Genomic DNA, 23,685 nt, shown 5'->3' with positions numbered 1-23,685 from the left:
TACTTTCTTCTTCTTTTTTAATTCGCACAAAACTACACGAGGGTTATGTGCGCTAGCCATCCCTAATTTAGCAATGAAATAAGTGTACTTCCATATTTGATGTTTATTTTTATGAAGTCGACTGGCGTTAGTAACAACTTCCTTATATCAGAAGTTTTCCGTTTATTTTTCAATAGTAGGTACCTTCTCATATTTATTTTTGAGACTTATTTTTATGTCACGTTTTTCTATATTTTCTTTCTTAATGTTAGGGTATCGTACAAGTTAACAACGTTCTTGCTTTTTGTTTGTGCTGCCATCTAGAAGGAACTTTGATCCTTACTTATTCATTTCCTGGTGTTCTTCCTCTTCGTGGTAAATCTCCTCACTCTACGTTGGATTAAATAATGCATTAACCCAAATTAACCTTGACCACAAGAGTATAGGTAATTGTGGTGTTACACTTGTGCCCTGCTGAATTTAGTATACGAATGTTTCACTTCCAAGTTGTTAATATTTTTTTGTCTTGCTTCTTGTTATAAAACAATCAAGTCTTTCAAATGATTAGTAAAATGTTAATGTTTATTTCATAATGACGAGAAACCCATTTGAAGTAAAAATATATCTCAGGACGGTTGGCATAGGTATATACACTTTTATTAATAAATCAGATAACAACGTTTCGACCGTCCTAAGATATATTAATGTTCGTTTGCTGTTAAGCCCAAGGTTACACAATGGATTATGTGTGATGCGCTCATCACGGGTGTCAAAACCCAGTCTTTAGTATTTTAAGCCTTCAGATTTACCACCGTGAGAAAGTTAATTCAAGTAGAGTGTGTGTGTTTTTCTTTTAGCAAAGCCACAAAGGCTATCTGCTCAGCCCACGGAGGGGAATCGAACCGCTGATTTTGGCGTTGTAAATCCGGAGACATACCGCTGTACCAGCGGGGGGCAATTCAAGTAGAAATAAATAATATTAATAATAGAAAGCTGATGATAAAAAGCAAATAGTTTGATGAGTTGACTGTGAAATGGGCGGCAACTGTAGAAAATATTGGTGGCATACAATCTCTTTATGCAACTTAGATGTTGAAGTAGCTTTGTTTTGAATTTCGCGCAAAACTACACGAAAGCTATCTACGATAACCGTCCCTAATTTAGCAGCGAAAGACTAGATGGAAGGTAGCAACTCATCACCACCCACCACCAACACTTGAACTACTTTTTCACCAAGAAATAGTGGGAGTGACCGTCACATTATACGCCCCCAAGGTCGAAAGAACGAGCATGTTTGGTAAGACGAAGATTCGAATCCGTGAGCCTCAGCCTGCTAATTAAGAACACTAACTACCTGATCATGCCTAGCCAATTAAATTACAGACAAACGTATGTTTATTCTACACATAGACACCGTTCTCCATCCCAAATTTCCTCAATCTGAATCATACGTCGTTAATTTGCAAAAATATCTAGAGTACAAGTACTTTCACATATTTGATTTTTCGAGTATGACAAACTGTACATTTTACTGAGAGCTTGTCACATTTCTTATAGTCTATACATAATGAATTCGATTTTACAGCTAACGTTCTTTTCTTAGTTTTCTAACATTGGGATTCACCGCTGGTACAGCGGTAAGTCTACGGATTTACAAGATTAAAATCAGAGGTTCAATTTCCCTCGATGAACTCAACAGGTGGCCCAATGTGGCTTTGCTACAAGAAAACACACACACTCTAACATTTGGTTGGTCCACTTAATTAATAGTTCACTTCTATATTTTGTCCAACCTCCACCCCATCGATAGGTTAGTGACAAGACTGAGGACTTCGATACCTAAGGTATGTAGAGCAGAGATATCCCACGACTAACTCTGATTGGTAGTCAGGATATTAATATATTTTATGATGGTTCTTTATTAAGTTTAAACAAAATAGAGTTTGAACTTGAGATTTTGAACTCGCCTTAAAATAATATTATGATATTGTATTTATAATCAAATTTTTAAAGGTATAAAAGTACATTGAAGTTTATAATCTTTACAATCTTTCATTAATAAATTTACACAAAAATTTGAACATAAACCTAATTCAATGTAACTGTAAACTTAGACATCTTCGAGCTACAGTGTTACGTCCTTCCTAAGTAAATGGGTTCAAAGACTATTGAGTACAGGGTAGCATATTTGTTATGGTTCTCAACTGTTAACTTGGTTATGGGAGTGATTCCCTCTCATCATAAAGTTCGCATAGTGGTGAGAAAAGAAGGAAGTTGCTATGTTCATTAAATTGCATAATCGTTCTAATCATTAATTAAGGCAACCCATTGGGTAGTTGTGTGTTTTACAACAGTATTATTCAACTTTCGATCCATGGTGTTTCACTAAAACAAACAAAGAAAACCAGACAGAATATTCTTATAAAAATCTTGTTTTTTTTTAATGTTGTTGGACATAACAGTTTTGGGAGTAAGCGAGCCCGCCCATGGAAAAGAAAAGATTAATAAGCCTGGCATACCCTGATAGTTAGGGCGCTCAACTCGTAACTTGAGAGTCGAGGGTTCAAATCTCCGTCTCAACAAACATGCTCGTTCTTTCAGCCATGGAGGTGATTTTTATGCTTTGGACATTCATACTATTCGTTGGTAAAAGAGTAGTTCAAGAGTTGGTCGGGGTGATTATCCGCCTTCCCTCTAGTCTTTCACTGCTAAATTACGGACAACTAGCGCAAATAGCCCTTATGTAGCTTTGCACGAAATTTAAAACACAAACAAAGGAAAAAGTTGAGAAACACTACTTTATAACAAATAATAAAGAATGAGTCATGCAGGTAAGAGATGTGCATCCAACTTTGTGCTGTTTTCTCACAGTTACTTGAGGTTTCTTGTGAGAAGGTTTCACAACACTTTCTAATGTTTTAACAAACATGGTAATGCATATCGAATTAACTCTGAAAAATATTTTGTTACCATGTTCAGTATTATCTTTTATATTTAGACATTTCGTGACAGTAAATTTCTGTTGTATTTTTTGTGATAGATGACGCTCGTTACTTAGTATAGCTAATACAGATATATCGTGGGTTGCAACTAGAGTAACGAGAATAGGTCCTTATGGCATATGCTACTATGGCGGCTGAAAAAGAAGGAATGAGTGAGGTAGATATCTACAGAAGTTAAGATCATTTTTAGATTATTATTATTATTTCAACATGTGTTTCTGATTCCTTGTTAGATATTATTGAACATTTTTTGCTTAGTACATTGAGCTCGTTATATGAAAAAGTATTAGTTGATGTTCAGATAAGCCTTACTTCTGTTGACCGGGTGTGACCTGCTTAGTTTAACCGTTATCGACACGTTAACAATTTCGTTAGGCTTCAGATGTGAAATGTAGGTTTGTGTACGCTAACCATATTTCAAGTTGATTAAAACACAAAATATAATATAGTTTGCTTTTGGGATTCGTTCTTTGTTGCAATTCGGAAACAAGTAAATTCCATAAAATTCTAGTTCTTAAAATGATTTCAAACGTAAATACTGAAAAGTGTTTCAATCAAAGGTATTAATGATCTTATTGTTAATTTGAGGTTAGATTTAGTGAAATGAGCGTATTTCTTTTATTACTTTCTTTTATAAAAATAATTTTAACATGATATTAAATTTTAAGATGTGTATTACTTGTTGAATGATGCCAACAACAGGAATACAAACTCTTACCAATGATATTTGAGTATGTAGCCATCTTGCATTACATATTTGTTTTAAAATTGTGACTGCACTTTTGAATTTGATGTTTTATCTTACAATGTATAATAAACAATTTCACACTGTTCAAATAAAACTGGACAATGTCCACAGTTATTGTTTTAAATCATTCTTGCTTTGGTAGACATTACAGTAGTTATAAACTATTGTATCTGTTGTACTTATTGAAGTTTAATGCTATTTCATTTATGTAATGCCAGTGGTAATTAGTATGTTTATTAATCTTTTTAACATGAAATTTTCTAATAATTGGATGGCTTACCATGAATTCATTTGAATTAGCAAAGACACTACTGGTAATTTCAAGATTTAAGTCATTGCAAGACTGACTTAAAATCAGAAGTAATCTTTGTCATATGTTTGAATGTAAAAAATAGGACAATTTTGCAACTGTGCAACAAGTGCATTTAGCTTTAAAAATCAATTGTATGGATATGTATTGAATGTAATGCTAGAACAAAAAAAATACTGGTTGAAGGCAAATTTTAAATTTTTATCTCAATTGTTCAGAATGAAAAACATGCTTTTTACATAAATTTTAAAACAAGCGACTTGTCCATCTGGACCATCCTACCCATGAAACTGAACACTTTTTGGAAAAAAAAACTTGAAGTCATCCCTTATTCAAAAAATGTTTAAGTCCTCCCTTAAATGTCTTTCTTTCATCACATCTGGAAGTAATCATGTCAAAGGCAAATCTCTGGAAAAATAAACTTTGATTTAATGGAAGAGAACTCTTACTCTGTAAAAAGTTTGAGTCCTCTAATCCTACCATTAAGTATGGGGGAAAAAAGATGATTTATTAACACTGTCAGTTCCCTTAACAATATTAACCACTTCAGTCAAATCTCTCATAACACTTTTTTTCTAAAAGAAAATTTGAGAAACCTTCTTGTATAACAATAATTCCATCCCAGGAGTCTGCCTAATAGTCCTCCTGAACTGTCCAATAGTTTGGCATCCTTCCTGAGATAAGGAAACTTAGACTAAACACAGTACTTCAAATGTGGACTAATTAATGAACTATATGATGAAATTAAAACCTTTTTAGACTTGTATTGAATATTTCTTTAGATACAAACTAAAATCCTTTTTACTGGAACAACACTGTCTGGATGATGTAAAACATTACCTGACCAGAACAATAGAATTGTTTTCTTCTACAACACTATTAAGGTTGTTTTCATCTCGTTTATAATATTTTGTGAATTGGCAGCACATTTTATGTAGCCAATAACAACTTCATGTCATTAACAAGTCAATACATCTTTCATTCAAATAATCAGTGTTAGTGTTTGACTATTTAAGTATTGAAGTCTCATGAGAATAATTAGTTTAATGTAATTGATTCATGAGCCTGAACTTTTGATTATCATATTTTACTGAGCATTCAGCTGTATAAAGGATGTTTTTTGTTTTTTTTTATTTTGAACTGTCAGGTGATTGTCATATTTTACTGATCATTCAGCTGTGTAGTGGGTGTTTATTTTGAACTGTCAGGTGATTGTCATATTTTACTGATCATTTAGCTGTGTAATGGGTGTTTTTTATTTTGAACTGTCAGATTGTCATATTTTTCATTATATAATTAATATTCAATCAGCTCAAAGAAAACTAAGTGATTTAAAACACTTAAGGTTTAATAAAAATTTATTGTGAATAAAATGGTCTATCTGATATTTTCACTTAAATATATCTAGTTGTTTTCACTTAAATATATCTAGTTGAATGTTATTTTTAAGAGTCAATAATTTATGAGAGGTTACTTGCAAACATTTGTCTGTTAAAAAAGATATGAGCAGTAATTCAGTTATAAAAGAAAAGTTGGAAAATGTCAAGTGTTGTGGAGTGATAGCAGATCATAGTTTAAATTGGAAAGAGTACAACAGTGGAGAAAAATTGGACAGTATCAGTAATAAGATTGTATAAAAATATCTAAAAATGAAATTTAAAGTATTTATTATGCTTGGTTTGATTCAGTTATACAATATGGTATTGCCTGTTAGGTGTCTATTTAACAAATGTAAGAGTTATAATAGTTACAAAAGATTTAATAAGACATATATTTTCATTACCACAATATGACCATACTAGATTACATTTTCAAAATTTAAATATACCACGATTGTGCAAATTATATATTTATAAAATACTATATAGATTTAATAAATATATTCAAATTTGTGAAAAATTAAATCAATTTATGAAACACGAACCTAAAACTAATAAAAGTAAATAAGGAAATATTAAGAAAAAGTTTTGTATCGAGCATCATCACATGATATTCCAAATGAAATGAGATTTCCATTAAGTATTAAAAATAAAAGCATTACTTTAGCATTAAAGAAATAGATAGCTAAGTTAGAAGAACCAGAAAATTAGTTTTGCATCACGTAAAGAATAAAAATAGGTTAAATGTAAAATGTATATATGATATAAATTTTGTGAAGAAAATATTGTTTATGGTTCAATAATATATTTATTCAGTATTAACACTCAAGAAAACATGGTTTTTTCTATTTATATATTTGTGGTTTTTGGTAATGTGTATTTATAATTAAATGAAATTGTATGTATAAAGAATTGTTTTCAACAAAATTATAGTAAAAATGCTAGTTTATAAATTTTAATCACCTTGTCCTTATAAACAGTTTTTCTAATGTGTAATTCTTTGTGGATCAACATGGTTTTGTATGTTGGAAATTAATATTTGATAAATAAGAAGAAAAAAAATGTGCTATTACTATTTCATAGGGAGATCAGTCAACCAGTCAGGAGGTTGAGCAAACAGCAGAAGGTGAAAATCTGAGCCCTGAAATGTTAATCAAACATCCTCTTCAGAATAGATGGAGCCTTTGGTTTTATATGAATGATAAGACTAAAGCTTGGGAAGAAAATCTATTGGAAATTACTTCCTTTGACACAGTTGAAGATTTTTGGGCGTAAGATTTTTAATTTGCATTTTAAAACTAAAAAGTTTTGTTTAAATAAGGCTTACTGTAAAATTATTTAAACGTGTTTAGTTGCACTGTTTAACTGTTTATTTTTATCACAATGAACTGAAAATTCCATGTTAACAACCTTGATCTGATCCATGAAAAACAGTAATTTTTTACTTCATTGATGACGGGTCCGAGATCATGCTTAAGTAACAAAATACACTTGGCTGTGGAAGGTTTGTGCATTTAGTATATGTAATTCTTTATTTTGCTATAGGTGTATATGCTCAATGCCAGCTAGACTTATTTAGATATACTCAGCATCTCATCAAGGGGTGGGGGGGGGGTAACTTTCAATTATTAATATCATGCAAGTATTTTTAAACACAAAAATGTCTAGTGAAAGATTTGCAGACTTCTGTAATTTTGCTCTTAGGTTCTTCTAAACTTTCCAATAGGTTACCTTGTTATTCTTGTAGAACATCCTTTTGGTAATTTTCTGATAAAACTGCTTTATTTAACCCTGCATATAGACCTAAACTTTGAAATTGGTAATGTCTAGAAAAGCACTGAAACTTTTAAAATAAGATTAAACTTAATTCATTTGCTCCATCAACTCTAACTTTATAAAAAGTCATTTTATCTGTTAATTTTTATATTTATTTAAGATATAACACTTTCTTTACACTAATGAATATTTTTATATTACAGGTTATATAACCATATAGAAGTGGCTAGCAAATTAAAAATAGGATGTGATTACGCGTTGTTTAAGGTAAGAAAGTATAATTCTATTCTACTATAAGCATTTGTAAATAATTAGTTATTGATGGTAATGGTAAACATTGTTTATGAACTGACAGGTTTTGTATATTGTAAGACGTTATTAATTTTTCTCCCAAAAATCTAAGACTTCATGTAATAGGTGCTTTGAAATGTTTTATGTTCTCCTAAAATAGTAATGGTTTTAAGGTGTATGTTTGTACAATAACATTTTAACTGAGGTTTCTTTCTTCATAAATTAACTAATTTGTTTTAGTATATTAAGGAAATAATTTAGAAAAATAAGTACTCGTGAAATGGCTTTCCCTCTTACAGTATTGAAAGTTTTTTAAATCATATAATACTGATAAAACTGAATATGAGCATTTACTTCAATCAATACTAATCCATTCATTTGAATTATAGTTCAAAAGTTAAGTTTGCTTTTATTAAATTGTAGTTTTCACATAAGCAGTTTTAAAATATTAATTTTCCTAAAGTGGCATGTTTTCATAAACTCATTAAATGACAAGATACTGGTTTCTTTTCCCCATGAGTTTTGAAAATTCCTTTGACCTATTTTGGTTTGAGAAAAACACATCAGTGATAAGAATGAAAACAATACCTACCATGAAACTAGTCTGGTTAGAACTCCTGATTTTGTAAAATTCTTGAGAGGTGTATGTTAGTTTGGTTTAATCTTTAAGTTTAGCATGTGTGTGTGTGTCTAATAAGAGGAGATAGCATTTCATATCATGTGCCTCCAGTAAAGGTAAACTTAACTTGATGGGGAAAATGTACGAGGGCTGTTAAAAAAAAAATACGAGGACTGTTTGAATTGTGCGGCTCCAGTTGGTTCCAGGGGAATCCGCTTGGTGTCGCTAGGTTTGCATGGATCAGCTGATTACGATGCCATTTCCCGATTGCAGATATCTTCATTTGTGTATTAGCTACGGGGTTTTAAGTGAAGTGCGATTTTTTTTTTTTTTTGTTTGTTTGGCAGATTTCAGAATGAATGACCTGAAGGAGCAATGACTTGCTGTGAAACTTTTGCTATGCTTAACACGGCTTAAGGTGATGTTGCTATGAAGCGTACAGCATGTTTCAAGTGGCATGCACGTTTTAAGGATGGTCGACAGTCCATTGAAGATGATGAGCGTCCTGGACGTCCTTCCATGTCAACTGACGACCCACACGTCGACAAAATCAACACCCTGGTGCGGCAAATCGACGTCTGACTGTCAGGGAGCTTGCTGAAGAGTGTGGGATATCAGTTGGATCTTGTTACGAGATTTTGACCGAAAAATTGAAGATGCACCCCGTTGCTGCAAAATTTGTGCCTCAGAACTCCTGAGTTTTTGGCCAAACACTCGATCACTGTTCTTTCCCATCCCCCCCTACTCACCTGACCTTCCTCGTTGAGATTTTTTTCTTGTTCCCCAAACTCAAAAGACCCTTGAAAGGAAGAAGATTTGAGACGATTCCCGAGATTAAGGCAAATGCGACGAAGGAGCTGGAGGACATTAAAAAAAGAAGCGTAACAGGACTGTTTCAACAAGTGGAAACATCGTTGGGATAAGTGTGTGCGTTGGGGAGGAGAGTACTTTGAAGGGGTCCTAGACCTGTAACTTCTAAATACAGTACATTTTGTTTTATGACATCTGTCTGCATATTTTTTTTAACAGACCTTGTATTCAGGTTTGTAGATGCTTGCTTCTTGTGTAGGTATTGCAATAGTTTTCCAGCTGGGTTGGGTTTCTGTATTTATTATCCCTCTGTGTTCTAACACTAGCAGAGCTGGTTTTATTACATTTAGTCGCCTGTTTATTCTTGATTTTGCTAAAATTGTTCAACGTCAAACATTTGTGCTGCACATTTTTGTTCAGTCTTTGCAAACAACAGTAAACAAACACAATTAAGGCTGATAATAGAAGTTTGTTTGCTGTAAATAGTAACTGAGCAAGTTGAGAACATGTGAATAAACTAGTTGTTTATACAAGATGTGCACTGATGAAGCCACAAAACTGAAATGTTTATGGTCATCTTGGGCCAGTAGCTATTATATGAAGCTGTGGGTCAGAAGGTCCCAGATTTCAACCTTGATGTCATTAAAAAATTTTTAGGGAGTAGATGCTTAAAAAGTCTAGACAAACCCTTGTCTGGTTTTCTTCACTTATTGCTCTCCATCTTGACAGTACAGTCAAGAACAGTTACACTTGAATCTTAATATCTGACCTGTCCAGTCAACCTATATGTTTGTACAATGCTAATCAGGCTCAAAGTTTCAAAATTAATATTCTTTTTGAAAAGTAGTGAATTAAATGTAGAAAAATTTCTTTTGTCCTGTCTGCAAGTAATCTTGGTCCATGATACAGTTGTTTCAAATGACAAAATCTGTATTGGCGCAGTTGTGATGGAGTGTGTCAGTTCACAAGGGTTGTTCTTTGTATTGGACTGATTGTATCTTCAGAACTTGTCTTTTTTTTTTACCTGTCTTAAACCTTTTTTACAGATTTCACTCTTTCTATATTTTGCAGTTCAAAATTCTCAAGTTGATTTAAAACAAATATTTGTTCACTGAAACATTTCTTAGTTGTTTCTCTTTAGTTTATTTGTACTAGCAGGCTATAATCATTTTACAACATTTAGGTAGCAAATGAAGAAAGTTTCATCTGCCTAAGGGCTTGCTAACTCCAGAGACAGTTTTATCCCCTTGAGATTTTGGTCAATTTCACATATTGCTCTTACATTTTATTGCAAGAATACAAATACACATCATTGGCTTAGCATGTTTTTTGAGTGCAAGAGTAGTTAATATTCTCTTCACCCAGAACAATGTTGTTAATCTGTTAGAAGAAGAGGAAATTTATCAGCAAATTAAAATCCACCTTTTTGTGGAATGTATAACTGTTAATGGTAAAAGGATCATATTATATAATATGTATGTAAAAACAGCTGGTTTGGGTTGAGAAAATTTTTATGTGGAGGAGCGAACATTTCAACCTTTATCGGTCATCTTCAGGTTCACAAAGAAAGAGGTAACTGACCAACAGCTGACCACATGTTTGAAGGGGGTTGTGTAACTGAGTGTAGGAATGCTTTGAACATCTAAGTGCGTCCTCTGCATTCCTACACTTATTTACACAACCCCCTTCAGACATGTGGTCAGCTATTGATCAGTTACTTCTTTCTTTCTTTGTGAACCTGACAATGACCGAAGAAGGTCGAAATGTTGTTCGCTCCTCTACATTAAAAATTTTCTCAACCCAATCCAGCTGTTTTTACATATAATATTTTTCCCAACAAGTGGGTTTTCTCCTCATTGCTGATTAATATTATATGTTATTTTGTTTGTTAGTTCTTAGTGTCTGAACTAAATCATTTTGGGTAGTTTCTTTACTGAAGTTGCAAGGAACCTGTGTTTTCTCTTTTAGTATGGGATTAAACCTATGTGGGAAGATGAAAGAAATAAGAGAGGTGGAAGATGGTTAATAAACCTCAGTAGAAATCAGCGTTCCTCAGACCTGGATGCTTATTGGCTAGAAATTGTAAGTATTTTTTTAAATTTATTATTGAAACTTTTAGCTGAGGAATTTAAATTCCATTCACTTCATGCATACGTTAATGTCATATAGTACAGAAATATTATATAATGACACAAATAACTTTAGTTTAAAATGTGTAACAAAACTCATTCTAAAGATTAACATACCTGTATCAACAGGCTGTCTTGCAGTAGTAGTATTTGCTAATTTATTAATTAATGGACTTGTTAATTGAGTAGTCTTGGTATGTTTCCATATATTTAGTGGAGATCATCAAAAAAAGAGAGCACACTAATTTTGGAAGCTGGAGAATAAACTGCTGCATAATTAACAAAGTATTTTCTAATTAGCCATTGTCTCATGATAGACATTTTATGGAGGTTCCCATTTGTGCAATTTGGGGGGGAATAATTTTTTTAAAATTATGGTATAATCTTACCTGGAGACAACCATATTGCCATGTTGTTTGTGTTTAAAATGATTGTTTTGTTTTTTGGAATTTTGCACAAAGCTACTCGAGGTTTATCTGTGCTAGTCTTCCCTAATTTAGTAGTGTAAGACTAGAGTTAAGGCAGCTAGTCATCACCACCCACTGCCAACTCTTGGGCTACTCTTTTACCAACAAATAGTGGGATTGACCTTCACTTTAATGCCTCAAGGGCTGAAAGGGCAAGCATGTTTGGTGCAACGGGGATTTGAACCTGCAACCCTTAGATTACGAGTCAAACGCCTTAACCCACCTGGCCATGTTGGGCCTTAAATGAGAACTTCCCAGTTGAGAATCGAACCCAGGCCTCCTGATGTTCAAAATAAGAAGTAACTAGCAGTTGGTCTTGTTTAAATTAAATTAATTAAAATATGTCAATTAAAGATAGCCAGTGAGCCAATTTATGTATGTAAATTTTTGAATAATCATTTTTCTTTTGCAGTTACCAACTTGACACTTTGATTTGGTGAACATAATTAAATGTTTACACACGTATTGTTACTGTGTTAAATTTAAATATAAACCCATACACGAAGATACCTCAACTAATCCTTGAACAGTCTTCAGTCATGTGACTTTATTTCATACTGTTATATATTTCTTGTGTCTACTCTCTAAAGTTACTTGAACCTTACTATGAAAACTTTCTCCAAATGTTCTACATTTTTAAATGTAATGAAGTTCATTTTTCTACTGATTCAACCTGTCTCTAAACTGTGAGCAATGGTTCCCAACTTTTTCACTACCAAGGACCCTGTTTATTATTTTCCTCCATGGATCATATTCTGTCTCTCTGTGTATTTTATTAAAGAAAATAGCTCAGGAAGCCCCCACGTGACTTTCAGGGACCCCCAGGTTTGAAACTACTGGTATAAGCTTACCCTATCTCAATTGCTTTACCATTGAAAAAAATTTATTTAGCTTTCAAACAAATCATTTAACACACACAAATACTTTTACATATATAATGGAACATCTTCAGAAACTAAAAACTCAAACCTGTATAAATTCACTTTGCTATGATTGATCTGTACTTTACCACATTTAAATTTTCTTTGTAGCTGTGTTTATTTAGTAAATAGTCAAACCACTTGATGCTGTATCATGACAAGATGTCATGAAATAGGTAATATATTCTCAAGGGGTGATAGGTTCTAAATCTATTCTTTTAGAATGAGCAGAAAAATTCTGTTCAACTAGATCTATTTTATTTTCCTTTGATTTGACATTACTACTGCCTTTTAGAAATCTTACAAAAGGCATTATCATTTGTTCAATGGAATTACTCCAACAATTTCAAAGTTATTTGTAGTAATATGAAAATAAAACATTAATTGGTTCACATTTTTCATTTAAAAATAAATATAAATATTTATAATCATAGCTAGAAAACAAAAAGTCTGTACCTACATTCATATTTTAGCATTTGTAAATAGGATACTTGTATTTAAACAAATTTAGTATTTACCTATACAGTTGAACCACTTGGCTTGTATTGGACATCAGTAATATGAAAAATATCTTTCTTGTGAGAATTCAATAAAGTCTTATGAGCTGCAAGTGTTCTAAACAACATTAACCTTGATAACAACAAATCTAATAACGTATAGAGACATTGCTAATTTCTGGAAAAATCCAAAGCTTAAATTTCCAATGGTATTTAATTTTAATACAGATGTATTAGCTTAGAAATAATCAGTTATTAGTTGAACCTGTAACTAATTTGTTGTAGTCTGCAGCTGTATTGACTTTAGAAAACTCAAGGAAAGTTTTAGTGGTAATTAATAGTCCAATCTAACAAGTTCCTTGGTGGCTCAGTGGTATGTCTGCAGACTTGCTATGCTTAAACCCAGGTTTCAGTACCCAAGGTGGAAAGAGCATAGATAACCCATTGGGTAACTTTGTGCTCAATTCAAAACAACGACAACAACAATCAATTTAATAAAAACAGACATCTGTTGTTCTTTCTGGTCATCTGAGGAGATGTATGCTATTTTATTAATTTCTGAAAAACAAAATAGGGAGAGAGTCAAGATTCCTTGGATCTCTCCTCTAGATCCTTGTCTGGCTAATAGGTCACAGGTGTTGATTAGTTGATGTAATTTATTATGTAATATAATGTGTTGATTTCTTCAGTTCTAATGTACATTGTGGACCCAAAAGATTTGTGGTATGCTTATTTTAAAAACAACGAAAAACTATCATTGTTCACAGGATTTTAAAATTGTTTTTTGATTATGGATTTTGTGAATGCTATTTCTCAAAGTTAGTATTAAAAGCAAGAATTAACATATTCTAGTATTAATGAATTATATTTTTAACTTTTTAAATAAGTATTTCATTACAATTTTTTTCATAAATATATTTAATGACTAAGATATGTAGGCAATATCTTGTACTTGGTAACAACTATAATAAAATACAAAATTTGACAAGATTTGACTAGGTATGAAAATCATAAGACTGAGATACGTGTCTTTTCTAAATGTTCCAAGTATTTTACCATTTTACTTGAACTATACACCACTGTAAAACCAGTGGCAACTGATCAACAAAGAAACAACCTTTACTTTATGGGCAAGCGTACTAGCAACAATTACGTGCATTTCAAGCACGAAGTCAAACCAACATTATGTTTCATTAATTGGTAACACTCACTTTTAAGAGTTATGTTCCAAGAGAATGATGAAATAGTTGAGTTTGTGTGACAGAAATGTGTAATATTTGATTTCTTTTGTTCAATATTCTAGCTTCTTTGTTTGATTGGCGAAGCCTTTGATGAATACAGTGACGACATTTGTGGGGCAGTTGTACAGATTCGTCCAAAGGGAGACAAAATTGGAGTTTGGACAGCAGATGTGAGAAATGGAGATGGTAATGTGCGAATTGGGTAAGTATTCCTCCCAGTGATATCTTGATGGTTATATATTACTCAAGATTGAAGTCTCTAATATAATAATTCTTATAAAAGGTTAGAAAAGGGATTGTGTCTTATTTCCTTGCAATGCCACATGTGAAAAATTATTTATGGATCTGTATGCAGTTTTTGATTAGCATTTACTTGAAATACTTTAAATATAATTTTATAATAAGTTGGTAGGCCACATTTATCATTCCTTAGTAAGTATAATTTTCTTTTTTACACTTTTTCCCAGAACCAGATTTGTGTGAATAAAACTTTTCTACTAAGATGAAAACATGAATTGCTTTCTTGATCTGAGTATTTGGTGCTAGTTTTAGAAATAAAAATATTTTTCCATGTACAAGTCCTGATTTAAGAAGTAAATTGCTGCAAGCAGTAGAAGCCACATGCTTAAAAACCCCAGGTATAAATTTCAGTTGAGACAAAGAATTTGAAGTGGAAGGCATTTATTACTTATATCAATACTTGAAAGTTCTCATAAGTCCCTGGTTTCCCTAATTCATAGTATATTTTCAAAACAATATGGTGTATTTTAAAGATATAAACATTCTCTTTTGTTTTGAAGTAACAAGGTATATTTGTTAAACTAATGAACTTTAAAGATAAAATTGATAGATATCAGACATGTGATGTGAGAATTACATTACGTTAAAAACTATGTGAAAACTTTATTTTATCTTGCTTTGTGATGTTTTAACTATATTCAAATTGAGTTAAATACACATTTTCAAAATTCATGGTAAGTCTTCATTCATAATTTTATTTTGATTATTCAGTACGTGGATGTGTGAAATAATAAGTAGCTTCTAAAGTTTATCATACATAGGAAGTAGAAATTAAACATTGCTTGTGTGGCATTCTATGAAGACTCTTGCATAAGGCTACTTAAGTTGTAAAGTGAAAGTCTCTTAGATAGAAAACAACAGAAAATAACATTAAACAGTTTGTAGTGAACTATGTACTTATGTTTGTAATATAAAATCATAAACTGTGAAGCACACATTGAAATAAAACATGAAGTGGGATTATAACAAACTTGTTTTAATATTCTAGTTTGTAAAACTTTTAATTTGGTGTGGTAACCAGTGAAAGGCTCTGAAAAGCTGTAATTATATATTGTGTGTAATCATTATAAGATGAAATGCTTGTTAAATATTATCCACTTTTGTTATTATTGGAACTAATATGAAAAAGTCCAAAACTTGGTTTTTTTTTTTTTTTTTAAATAAATATATTAAATTAAAAATATTTATTTTTTAATAACCTAAACTCATTGGTACCATAACTTCTACACCCTGTAATTTACTAATTATATTAATAATTAATCTTATTTGGCTGGAAAGTTGACCACTTATCTGTAGAAAATGTAAACATTTCATGAACTATAGTTACATATATTTGTTATTCATAACATTCCAATCAACAAGGTGTAAATAGTGAACTACTTCAATAGGAACAGGTGTGTACATGAAGCTTGTTTTTATAACATGTAATTCGAAATAATGCTATACATTTCAATGCTTTCACAGAAAGAAACTAAAAGAAAGGTTAAACATGAGTCCCAGACAACTGATTGGATTTGAGGTAGGGGCAACCTTTAAAATAAACTATTTTCATAATTTTTTATGTATATTAATGTGTACAGAAATTGAGTACATTACATTGAATTTACTTTTTGAGCTTTTTCATATCATTAAGTCCATATCAGTGTCCAGTCATGCTCTATCTGATGACCATGCATCTTCACAATAGCAGTTCTGCAGCTTAGCTTCCATTGTAAATATTCAATCTTAAGGCTATCTTATCTAGAGGACATCATTCCTTCCTGTGTGGGCATCACTGTTTTTCAGCTGGTTTTGACAGTATTTGAACATTAATTCATGGGCTTTTGCATCTGGTAACTTGACTGCATGTTTTTATAGAATAACATGAATATTCATTTCATTCTTCAGATATCTGAAGTATACAACAGTTGAACAGATGTCATTAATGCTACATGTGTATGTGGCTTGTATCACTTTTAGGGATGAGAAGTTTTCTTTGCATTATGTAATGGCATGGGTATGACTTTTTGTAGATCTTTTTGTAAGTGGTCTTAGTATCCTAGGTTGATTCATATTCCTTTATTTTCCAATGCCATTTAAGTACAAGGGAATTTGTCATCATAACTTTTAAGTTTGCAACATGAACACATCTTTATGAACTGAGTACTACCATTATTTATGTTAACTTTTGATTAAAAAAAAAAAAAAAGGTGTGTATACATAATGTCAGAATTAAAGTTATCTATTTTCTCTCTTGTGAATTGCCAAAGCAATGTTTGTCAGTGCAACTATATGTTTGTCATAATCAGAACAACGTGCGCGTGCATGACTTCCTAAAGGTTTAGATCCTTGATCTTAGAAATTTTAGATTGGTAATTTTATTCCAGACCTATCTAACAGCTAACAGATCAACCATACCTTCAATGTGATGGGACATTTATTGCTTGGTGGTTGTGTATAGATGTTTCATACCTTTCCCAAAAGTAATAAATTTTCAGTGGCATTATGCTGCCTCCAAACAGTGTTGAAATGTAGTTCCCATACATGCCATTCTACCATGAATTTTTATTACCTTGGTGACTTTTTGATTTACGTATATTTAAAATTGCTGTAATGTAATGTATTTAATCTTCTGTACTATAGAGTTGGCTAAAAATAATTGGTGGCATTTTCAAGGGTTGTGTGTTCTACCATGTGCTAATGTTTTATGGTGTAATAATAATTTTACAACCATGTTGTTTGATTAAAACAAAAATTGTATTCAATTGTTTAATTTACTTATTAGTGTTCTAAATTTACTAATCATGACGAAGGCTGGTCAGTCGTGTATCTACCATATTACCATCATTTTCTTTATTCCTAATGCTGGAAATAAATATTTCATTAAAACTGAATCTAAAGTGGTAAAATTATATTTATATTATTATTTTTGTAAGTTGTTTGTATACTTTTTCTTGAAGTAGTTGGGTTTCTGTATGTTCAGTATAAAGAAGTACTTTTGTTTCAGTATTGTTTTGGTTAATATTTCACAAATGTTATTTACGACTATTTTTCGCATTGTTTTAGGCTCATGCTGACACACAGTCCAAAACTGGATCTACAGCCAAAAACCGCTATCAAGTTTAACACTTATGGATCAAAATAGCTACACACATTATATTCCCTCTTGCTTGAAATGAATGAGAAAGGACTGTTTGGTGTGGGAAAATACTGAATGGTGTGAGGTCTGGGGCCAACTTCTGCATCTGTGTCTTGATAGCCTCAGTTAACTCTCACCTGAAGGTGGTTGTGGAGTGAAAGTATCAACCAAACCAGCCGTTCGTTATTTATAGTGCTGTATCATTTGTCTTTATTTTTATGTTGTCAGTTTCTTCTCTTCAAGTAGCTTGTGATGTCTGCTTTCCAGGTTGAAAATTAACCCTCTGTCTGGAAAAAGATCACAGATCAAGAAGTCTTTTAGCAAAAAAAAATCAGCCAGTATGAATAACCAGCATGCTGTGTAGTTAACTTGACTGTTTATGTTTCTGTGTTAAGTTTAACATATTGGAATTAGTTTTGGGTTCCCAAAGCTCCAAGGTTGATGTTTTCTCTTAATTATCAAGTGAAATGAGTGAATTTAAATTAAGATTGTTTTTTGTTTGTAATGTGCCTATATTTGTTGTAGCCTATTAGAGGTCAGGGTTTTCTACACAGCTGAATAAAAAAGCTGAAATGTTTTGGAAAAGTCTCGACTATACACATATATTTTTATTCACAAAACGGAAGTTTATACCATACGAATAAAGTAAATCAGTCTTGTTGTTGGTAGTTCATTAGATCTACTTTGTTAAAAAAAATCTTTTACATAAGAGCTAAGATTTTTGTGTGTATCATACTGTATTATTGCCTAGTGGTTAGGGCATTCAACTTGCAGTCTACAGGTTTACAAGTCCTGTCACTGTCAGTTGTGAGTGCACTATGGAATAGTCAATCCCACTATTTGTTATTAAAGAGTAACCCAAGAGTTGGTGGAGGATGGTGTTGACTAGCTTGCTTCTGTCTAGTTCAGAATGCATGAAATTCAATAAACAAACAATATTGTTATATAAGTAACCATGTGCTATATCAGTTTTCCTTACTTAGATATCTTTCATCTTTTATTAGAAACTGGTTTGTTCCCTGTTTATGATGGCTGCTTCCCATACTGTTTATAAAGGTACACAAGCAGGCATAGTGCAACCTTCACTTGAAATATCAGAAGAATCGACCAAGCATAATATAGATTCCAAATTTTATTTCACAACCCAGATATTCTACACTAAATATTAACCACACTGTCATTCACACTTCAAAATGTGACACAACTTAAAGAATAAAAATGTAGATTTATAATATGTTATTGAGTGACTTAGTACTAGAAATGCTCAATTTACTTTATAGACACACCACTATTTTAATTACACTACCATTTCCAGTTTGCTCTTGAAGAAGAAAGGTCCACCTCTGAAAAGCTCCTGGGTTATGAGGATTTTATTATTTTCTGTAAAGACTTGAACCTACATGTGTTTTTTTAACATCATGAATGAAATGCTCAATTTTTGCAGTAGGTGGTGTAAGTACCTCCTATCTTTGACTGTGAGAAACCAAGAGTGCAACACAACTGACATTTTTAAAGTCCATGAAATAATTTTAAATTGATAAATTTTTCCCATCACTGGGGATGGGCACTGTTGCTTGTTGATAAATATACCATATTATCCATTGTAACTGATAGAATTTGTGCTTAGGATTTTTTTCACTGTTAAGTTTAGTCTGATTTATTGTACCTGATTAGTAGAATTGCCTGTCCTTGAATGGAAGAAGCCTCCATTCTTAGTGGGATTTAGATTGGTTTAAAATTTCACTTTTCAACAAATGGCTATTTTGTCTTTACACAAGAAGTAGCCATTATCGCAACTCGTCAGTGTGAGAAAGTTGGTTTTCCATTAAAACAGTATTCATTAAAAACATAAAACTGATACAAGTAAGATGTTGATCACATTAGAATAAGTTTGTAGTTTGAGGACAATTTGCAAGTACAAGGTTAGTTTCAGATTAACATATACTAGCTATTGGATATCTGTCAAGAGCTGGCTGGCTTCGAGCCAAAATATTTTGATTTTCATCTTTTCATACTGGAAGTTTTACTTTAACAAGATACAAGCATAAGTTTAAATCTTCATAAAGTTGGAGTGTTACATAATAAAAATACCGTTTTTTTGAATGAGAAAACTTAGTTTTAAAATGTTCTTTTGTAAACTAATTGTATTATTAAATGTTGTCACACTTTCTGTGTTTGATATGAGTACTGCTAAAACCGAAAAAGAAACTGAAACTACAGATTTTCAACACAAAATTTTAAGTCTGAGATATTTGTGATATTTCAATTATTTAGGGAAAAATTATTTTTCAGGAGTTACATTTTTTTCTTAACAACAATACAGTTATATAATACAAAGCACAACTAGTAAAAGATAAAGTATTATATTTCTGTATTGATTAGTTGTTTGTTTTTGAGTCATAAATAAGAATATAGTAGATGATAGTATTGCATTGATAAAAATTATGCGTTTTATAATCTGGAAGGGTTGCCACAAAATCTTAAGGGTGAGGCTTTAGCATATCACAATGAATTAAACCAAAATGTTATGTAAAGAAATTTCCTACTGTTCTTAATAAAGATCTTTGGAACCTCAATGGTTCATCTACATGCATCAGAGTGACATCTAGCATGAAACCTTCCCTGAATCATTGTTCATTTTGTAACATGAAAAGAGACATGTCTGAAATCTTGCGCTGATTCTATGAGATTGAACTTTGGGTTTATTGCTAACCAGTTTAAACATGAGACGCAAAAAGAAATGTTCAATCAATGAGACTTGCTCAAAATAAAAATGAAATTGGAATAGGAACCCTGAATAAAAGAAGTCCATCTTTCGAAAGTGCTCAAGATATAGGGTTTCTATTTCATTTTTATCAAGACTTCTTAGACCTACGTGTTTTTAGAACATCATGCTTAAAATAATATTCACTTCTATGAAAACACCTAATTTGGAATATGAGAAAGAATACCTCGGGCCGTAAAAGATGGTTGCGACTATTATGATTACTTTGTGTGGGTTTGGTTTATCAGCATCACTGTTTGAATTACTGATAAGTGTCACATGTGCTTTGTAAAATCTTTAAGAGAAAAAAAAAAAAAGAAGGAATGTCTTCTGTGGTGATAGTCCTGTAAGAGGAGATTAGAAAGGTAAATGTGTTGAATAACCCACTTTAAGGAAGAAGTAGTAAGATACAGAAACTATAAACGAGGAGAAAATTAAAATTCAGAATAAGAAAGAGTTAATTTGTATTAACACACCAGGCTAAACACAAAAAACTGTTGATTGGTGTATGTTCTGAAGATTGAATCTTGTTCTTGGTTTGTTTTGTATGCGTGTAAGTGAAATATAAACTTGTTTGGGAATAAATTAAAATTGGAAATATGGCCAGGTGGTTAAGGCACCCGACCCGTAATCCGAGGGTTGCTAGTTCGAATCCCCGTCACGCCAAACGTGCTCGCCTTCTCAGTCGTGGGTGTGTTATAAAGTGACGGTCAATCCCACTAGTAGTTTGTGAAAGAGTAGCCCAAAAGTTGGCGGTGGGTGGTGATGACCAGCTGCCCTCTCTTTAGTCTTACACTGCTAAATTAGGGGTAGATGGCCCTCGAATGGGTTTGCGCGAAATTCAAAACAAACTAAGATTGGAAATTGTGATGCTCTGAAATGTTTTGATGTAAGGCTTCTTGGTTTAGGAGTGTTAAAGTCAAAAGAGTCAGTTTTAAATAAAAGTGCGTGCTTGAAGGAAGTTATGGCAATTCTTGATTTATGAGAGGTGATTTTAAACACACCGTGCACAGAAAATATTTTTTCCAAAGTGGCATGTTTTCATAAACTCATTAAATGACAAGATACTGGTTTCTTCCCCCCCATGAGTTTTGGAAATTCCTTTGACCTATTTTGGTTTGAGAAAAACACATCAGTGATAAGAATGAAAACAATACCTACCATGAAACTAGTCTGGTTAGAACTCTTGATTTTGTAAAATTCTTGAGAGGTGTATGTTAGTTTGGTTTAATCTTTAAGTTTAGCATGTGTGTGTGTCTAATAAGAGGAGATAGCATTTCATATAATGTGCCTCCAGTAAAGGTAAACTTAACTTGATGGGGAAAATGTACGAGGTCTGTTCAAAAAATACGCGGACTGTTTGAATTGCGCAACTCCAGTTGGTTTCAGGGGAATCCGCTTGGTGTCGCTAGGTTCCCACAGATCAGCTGATTACGACGCCATTTCCCGATTGCAGATATCTTCATTTGTGTATTAGCTACGCGGTTTTAAGTGAAGTGCGATTTTTTCGTTTGGCGGATTTCAGAATGAATGACCTGAAGGAGCAACGACTTAATGTGAAATTTTGTGTTAAACTTGGAAAATCTGCGACTGAAATTTTTGCTATGCTTAACACGGCTTAAGGTGATGTTGCTATGAAGCGTACGGCATGTTTCAAGTGGCATGAACGTTTTAAGGATGTTCGACAGTCCATTGAAGATGATGAGCGTCCTGGACGTCCTTCCACGTCAACTGATGACCCACACGTCGACAAAATCAACACCCTGGTGCGGGCAAATCGACGTCTGACTGTCAGGGAGCTTGCTGAAGAGTGTGGGATATCAGTTGGATCTTGTTACGAGATTTGGACCGAAAAATTGAAGATGCACCAAGTTGCATCTTCATTAGTGCCTCAGAACTGGTGAGTTTTTGGCCAAACACTTGATCACTGTTCTTCCCCATCCCCCCAACTCACCTGACCTTGCTCCTTGCGATTTTTCTTGTTCCCCAAACTCAAAAGACCCTTGAAAGGAAGAAGATTTGAGACGATTCTCGAGATTAAGGCGAATGCGACGAAGGAGCTGGAGGACATTACAAAAGAAGCGTACCAGGACTGTTTCAACAAGTGGAAACACCGTTGGGATAAGTGTGTGCGTTGGGGAGGAGAGTACTTTGAAGGGGTCCCAGACCTGTAACATCTAAATAAAGTACATTTTGTTTGATGACGTCAGTCCGCGTATTTTTTGAACAGCCCTCGTAGATCACATTTCGTAAATAGAAACAGAAAAGGTTGATGTGGCGCAAGTAAATGCTTGTGATCCAATCATCACTGGGCTAAGTTTAGAAAAAAAAATATTTTAATGATTTTAAGTACAAAAAACTTTCGTACTTTTTTGTTGTTTTTTTTCTAGAAAGACCAACTTGATCTTGTATTTAACGAGTATCGAGATAGAGAGCAAGAAGCAAGCCATTAATAGAAGGGAACGTTTTAATGATAGAAGTAACTTGGGAAAATTACTTGAAAGTTTAAACGAAGAGGTTTCCAAAGGACTTGTAACGTAAATAGACAGGTGCTAAAAAAAAAGCCAATTGAAGTTTAATAGATTGCACCCCGCTAGTACAGCGGTATGTCTCCGGATTTACAACGCTAAAATCAGGGGTTCGATTCCCCTTGGTGGACTAAGCAGATAGCCCTTTGTGGCTTTGCTATACGAAAAACAAAAAACAAACAAACAGTTTAATAGAAAAAAAGACAATTATTATATGCTAAAAGTACAGTGGATTAGCACCCATAATTTTGAGGAAAAGCCAGAAAATTGTTGTACACGTAGATTTGTACGTGAAATCTGATATAAAAGCAAGACCAGTTATAGATCTCGTCTGAATAAGTCACCATCTTGGGTTCCAATATGGCCGACATAAAAAACAATAAATTATATACTTCTATATTTAAAAGTTTTGGCACCTAAACATGTTTTGACCAGTGAGTTTGATTATAACTTGAATGAAGATATAACCCAACCTAGTTTTAAAACAACTGGTCTGCTGCGGCTACTGAAAATAAAGTGGCAGCAGGAAGATCGGAAATAAAAAGGAAATAATTGTTGCGATTTAATTGTTTTAAGTTTGACTGGTGCAATTATTTCAAAATTAAAAATATTATTTTGAAGCTTTTAAATTATATCGTACTAGGTAACCAATATATGACTTCATGTTAGAACATTTTAATGTATCTCACACTTTTAACGCTTTTACTAATAAAGCATAAAACAACATTTTGACCTTCTTAGATCGTTTTCAGGTCAAGAAATAAGGGGTTTGCAACTTCTTGTTACCAGGCGCATGTCTTAGGAACG

The 23,685-nt window shown here is 32.6% G+C and overlaps 1 protein-coding gene across 2 annotated transcripts; it reads left to right on the top strand.

Moving 5' to 3' along the window:
• Positions 1 to 3,001: 3,001 nt before the first annotated feature.
• Positions 3,002 to 18,163, top strand: LOC143233572 (eukaryotic translation initiation factor 4E-1A-like). 2 transcript variants are annotated; one of them, XM_076469916.1, is made up of 7 exons: positions 3,002 to 3,138; positions 6,502 to 6,689; positions 7,398 to 7,461; positions 10,883 to 10,996; positions 14,231 to 14,370; positions 15,933 to 15,987; positions 17,514 to 18,163. In XM_076469916.1, the coding sequence occupies exons 1-7, from the start codon at positions 3,094 to 3,096 to the stop codon at positions 17,571 to 17,573; spliced, it is 666 nt and encodes a 221-aa protein (XP_076326031.1). In that variant the 5' UTR covers positions 3,002 to 3,093; the 3' UTR covers positions 17,574 to 18,163. The 2 variants fall into 2 exon arrangements, with proteins under 2 accessions (XP_076326031.1, XP_076326032.1); XM_076469917.1 differs by lacking the exon at positions 15,933 to 15,987.
• The last annotated feature ends 5,522 nt before the right edge of the window (positions 18,164 to 23,685 follow it).

Source organism: Tachypleus tridentatus, chromosome 12, assembly GCF_004210375.1.
Source record: "Tachypleus tridentatus isolate NWPU-2018 chromosome 12, ASM421037v1, whole genome shotgun sequence".
In the NCBI taxonomy this organism is placed as follows: Eukaryota; Metazoa; Arthropoda; class Merostomata; order Xiphosura; family Limulidae; genus Tachypleus; species Tachypleus tridentatus.
This window is presented reverse-complemented; position numbering and strand designations above follow the sequence as displayed.

Excerpts from the sequence above, each read along its gene's own strand:
- LOC143233572 (XM_076469916.1), top strand. The coding sequence starts at position 3,094 with ATGGCATATGCTACTATGGCGGCTGAAAAAGAAGGAATGAGTGAG. Across the intron at positions 3,139-6,501 it reads AAAAAGAAGGAATGAGTGAG|GGAGATCAGTCAACCAGTCA; the intron begins GTAGATATCTAC and ends ACTATTTCATAG. Across the intron at positions 6,690-7,397 it reads ACAGTTGAAGATTTTTGGGC|GTTATATAACCATATAGAAG; the intron begins GTAAGATTTTTA and ends TTTATATTACAG.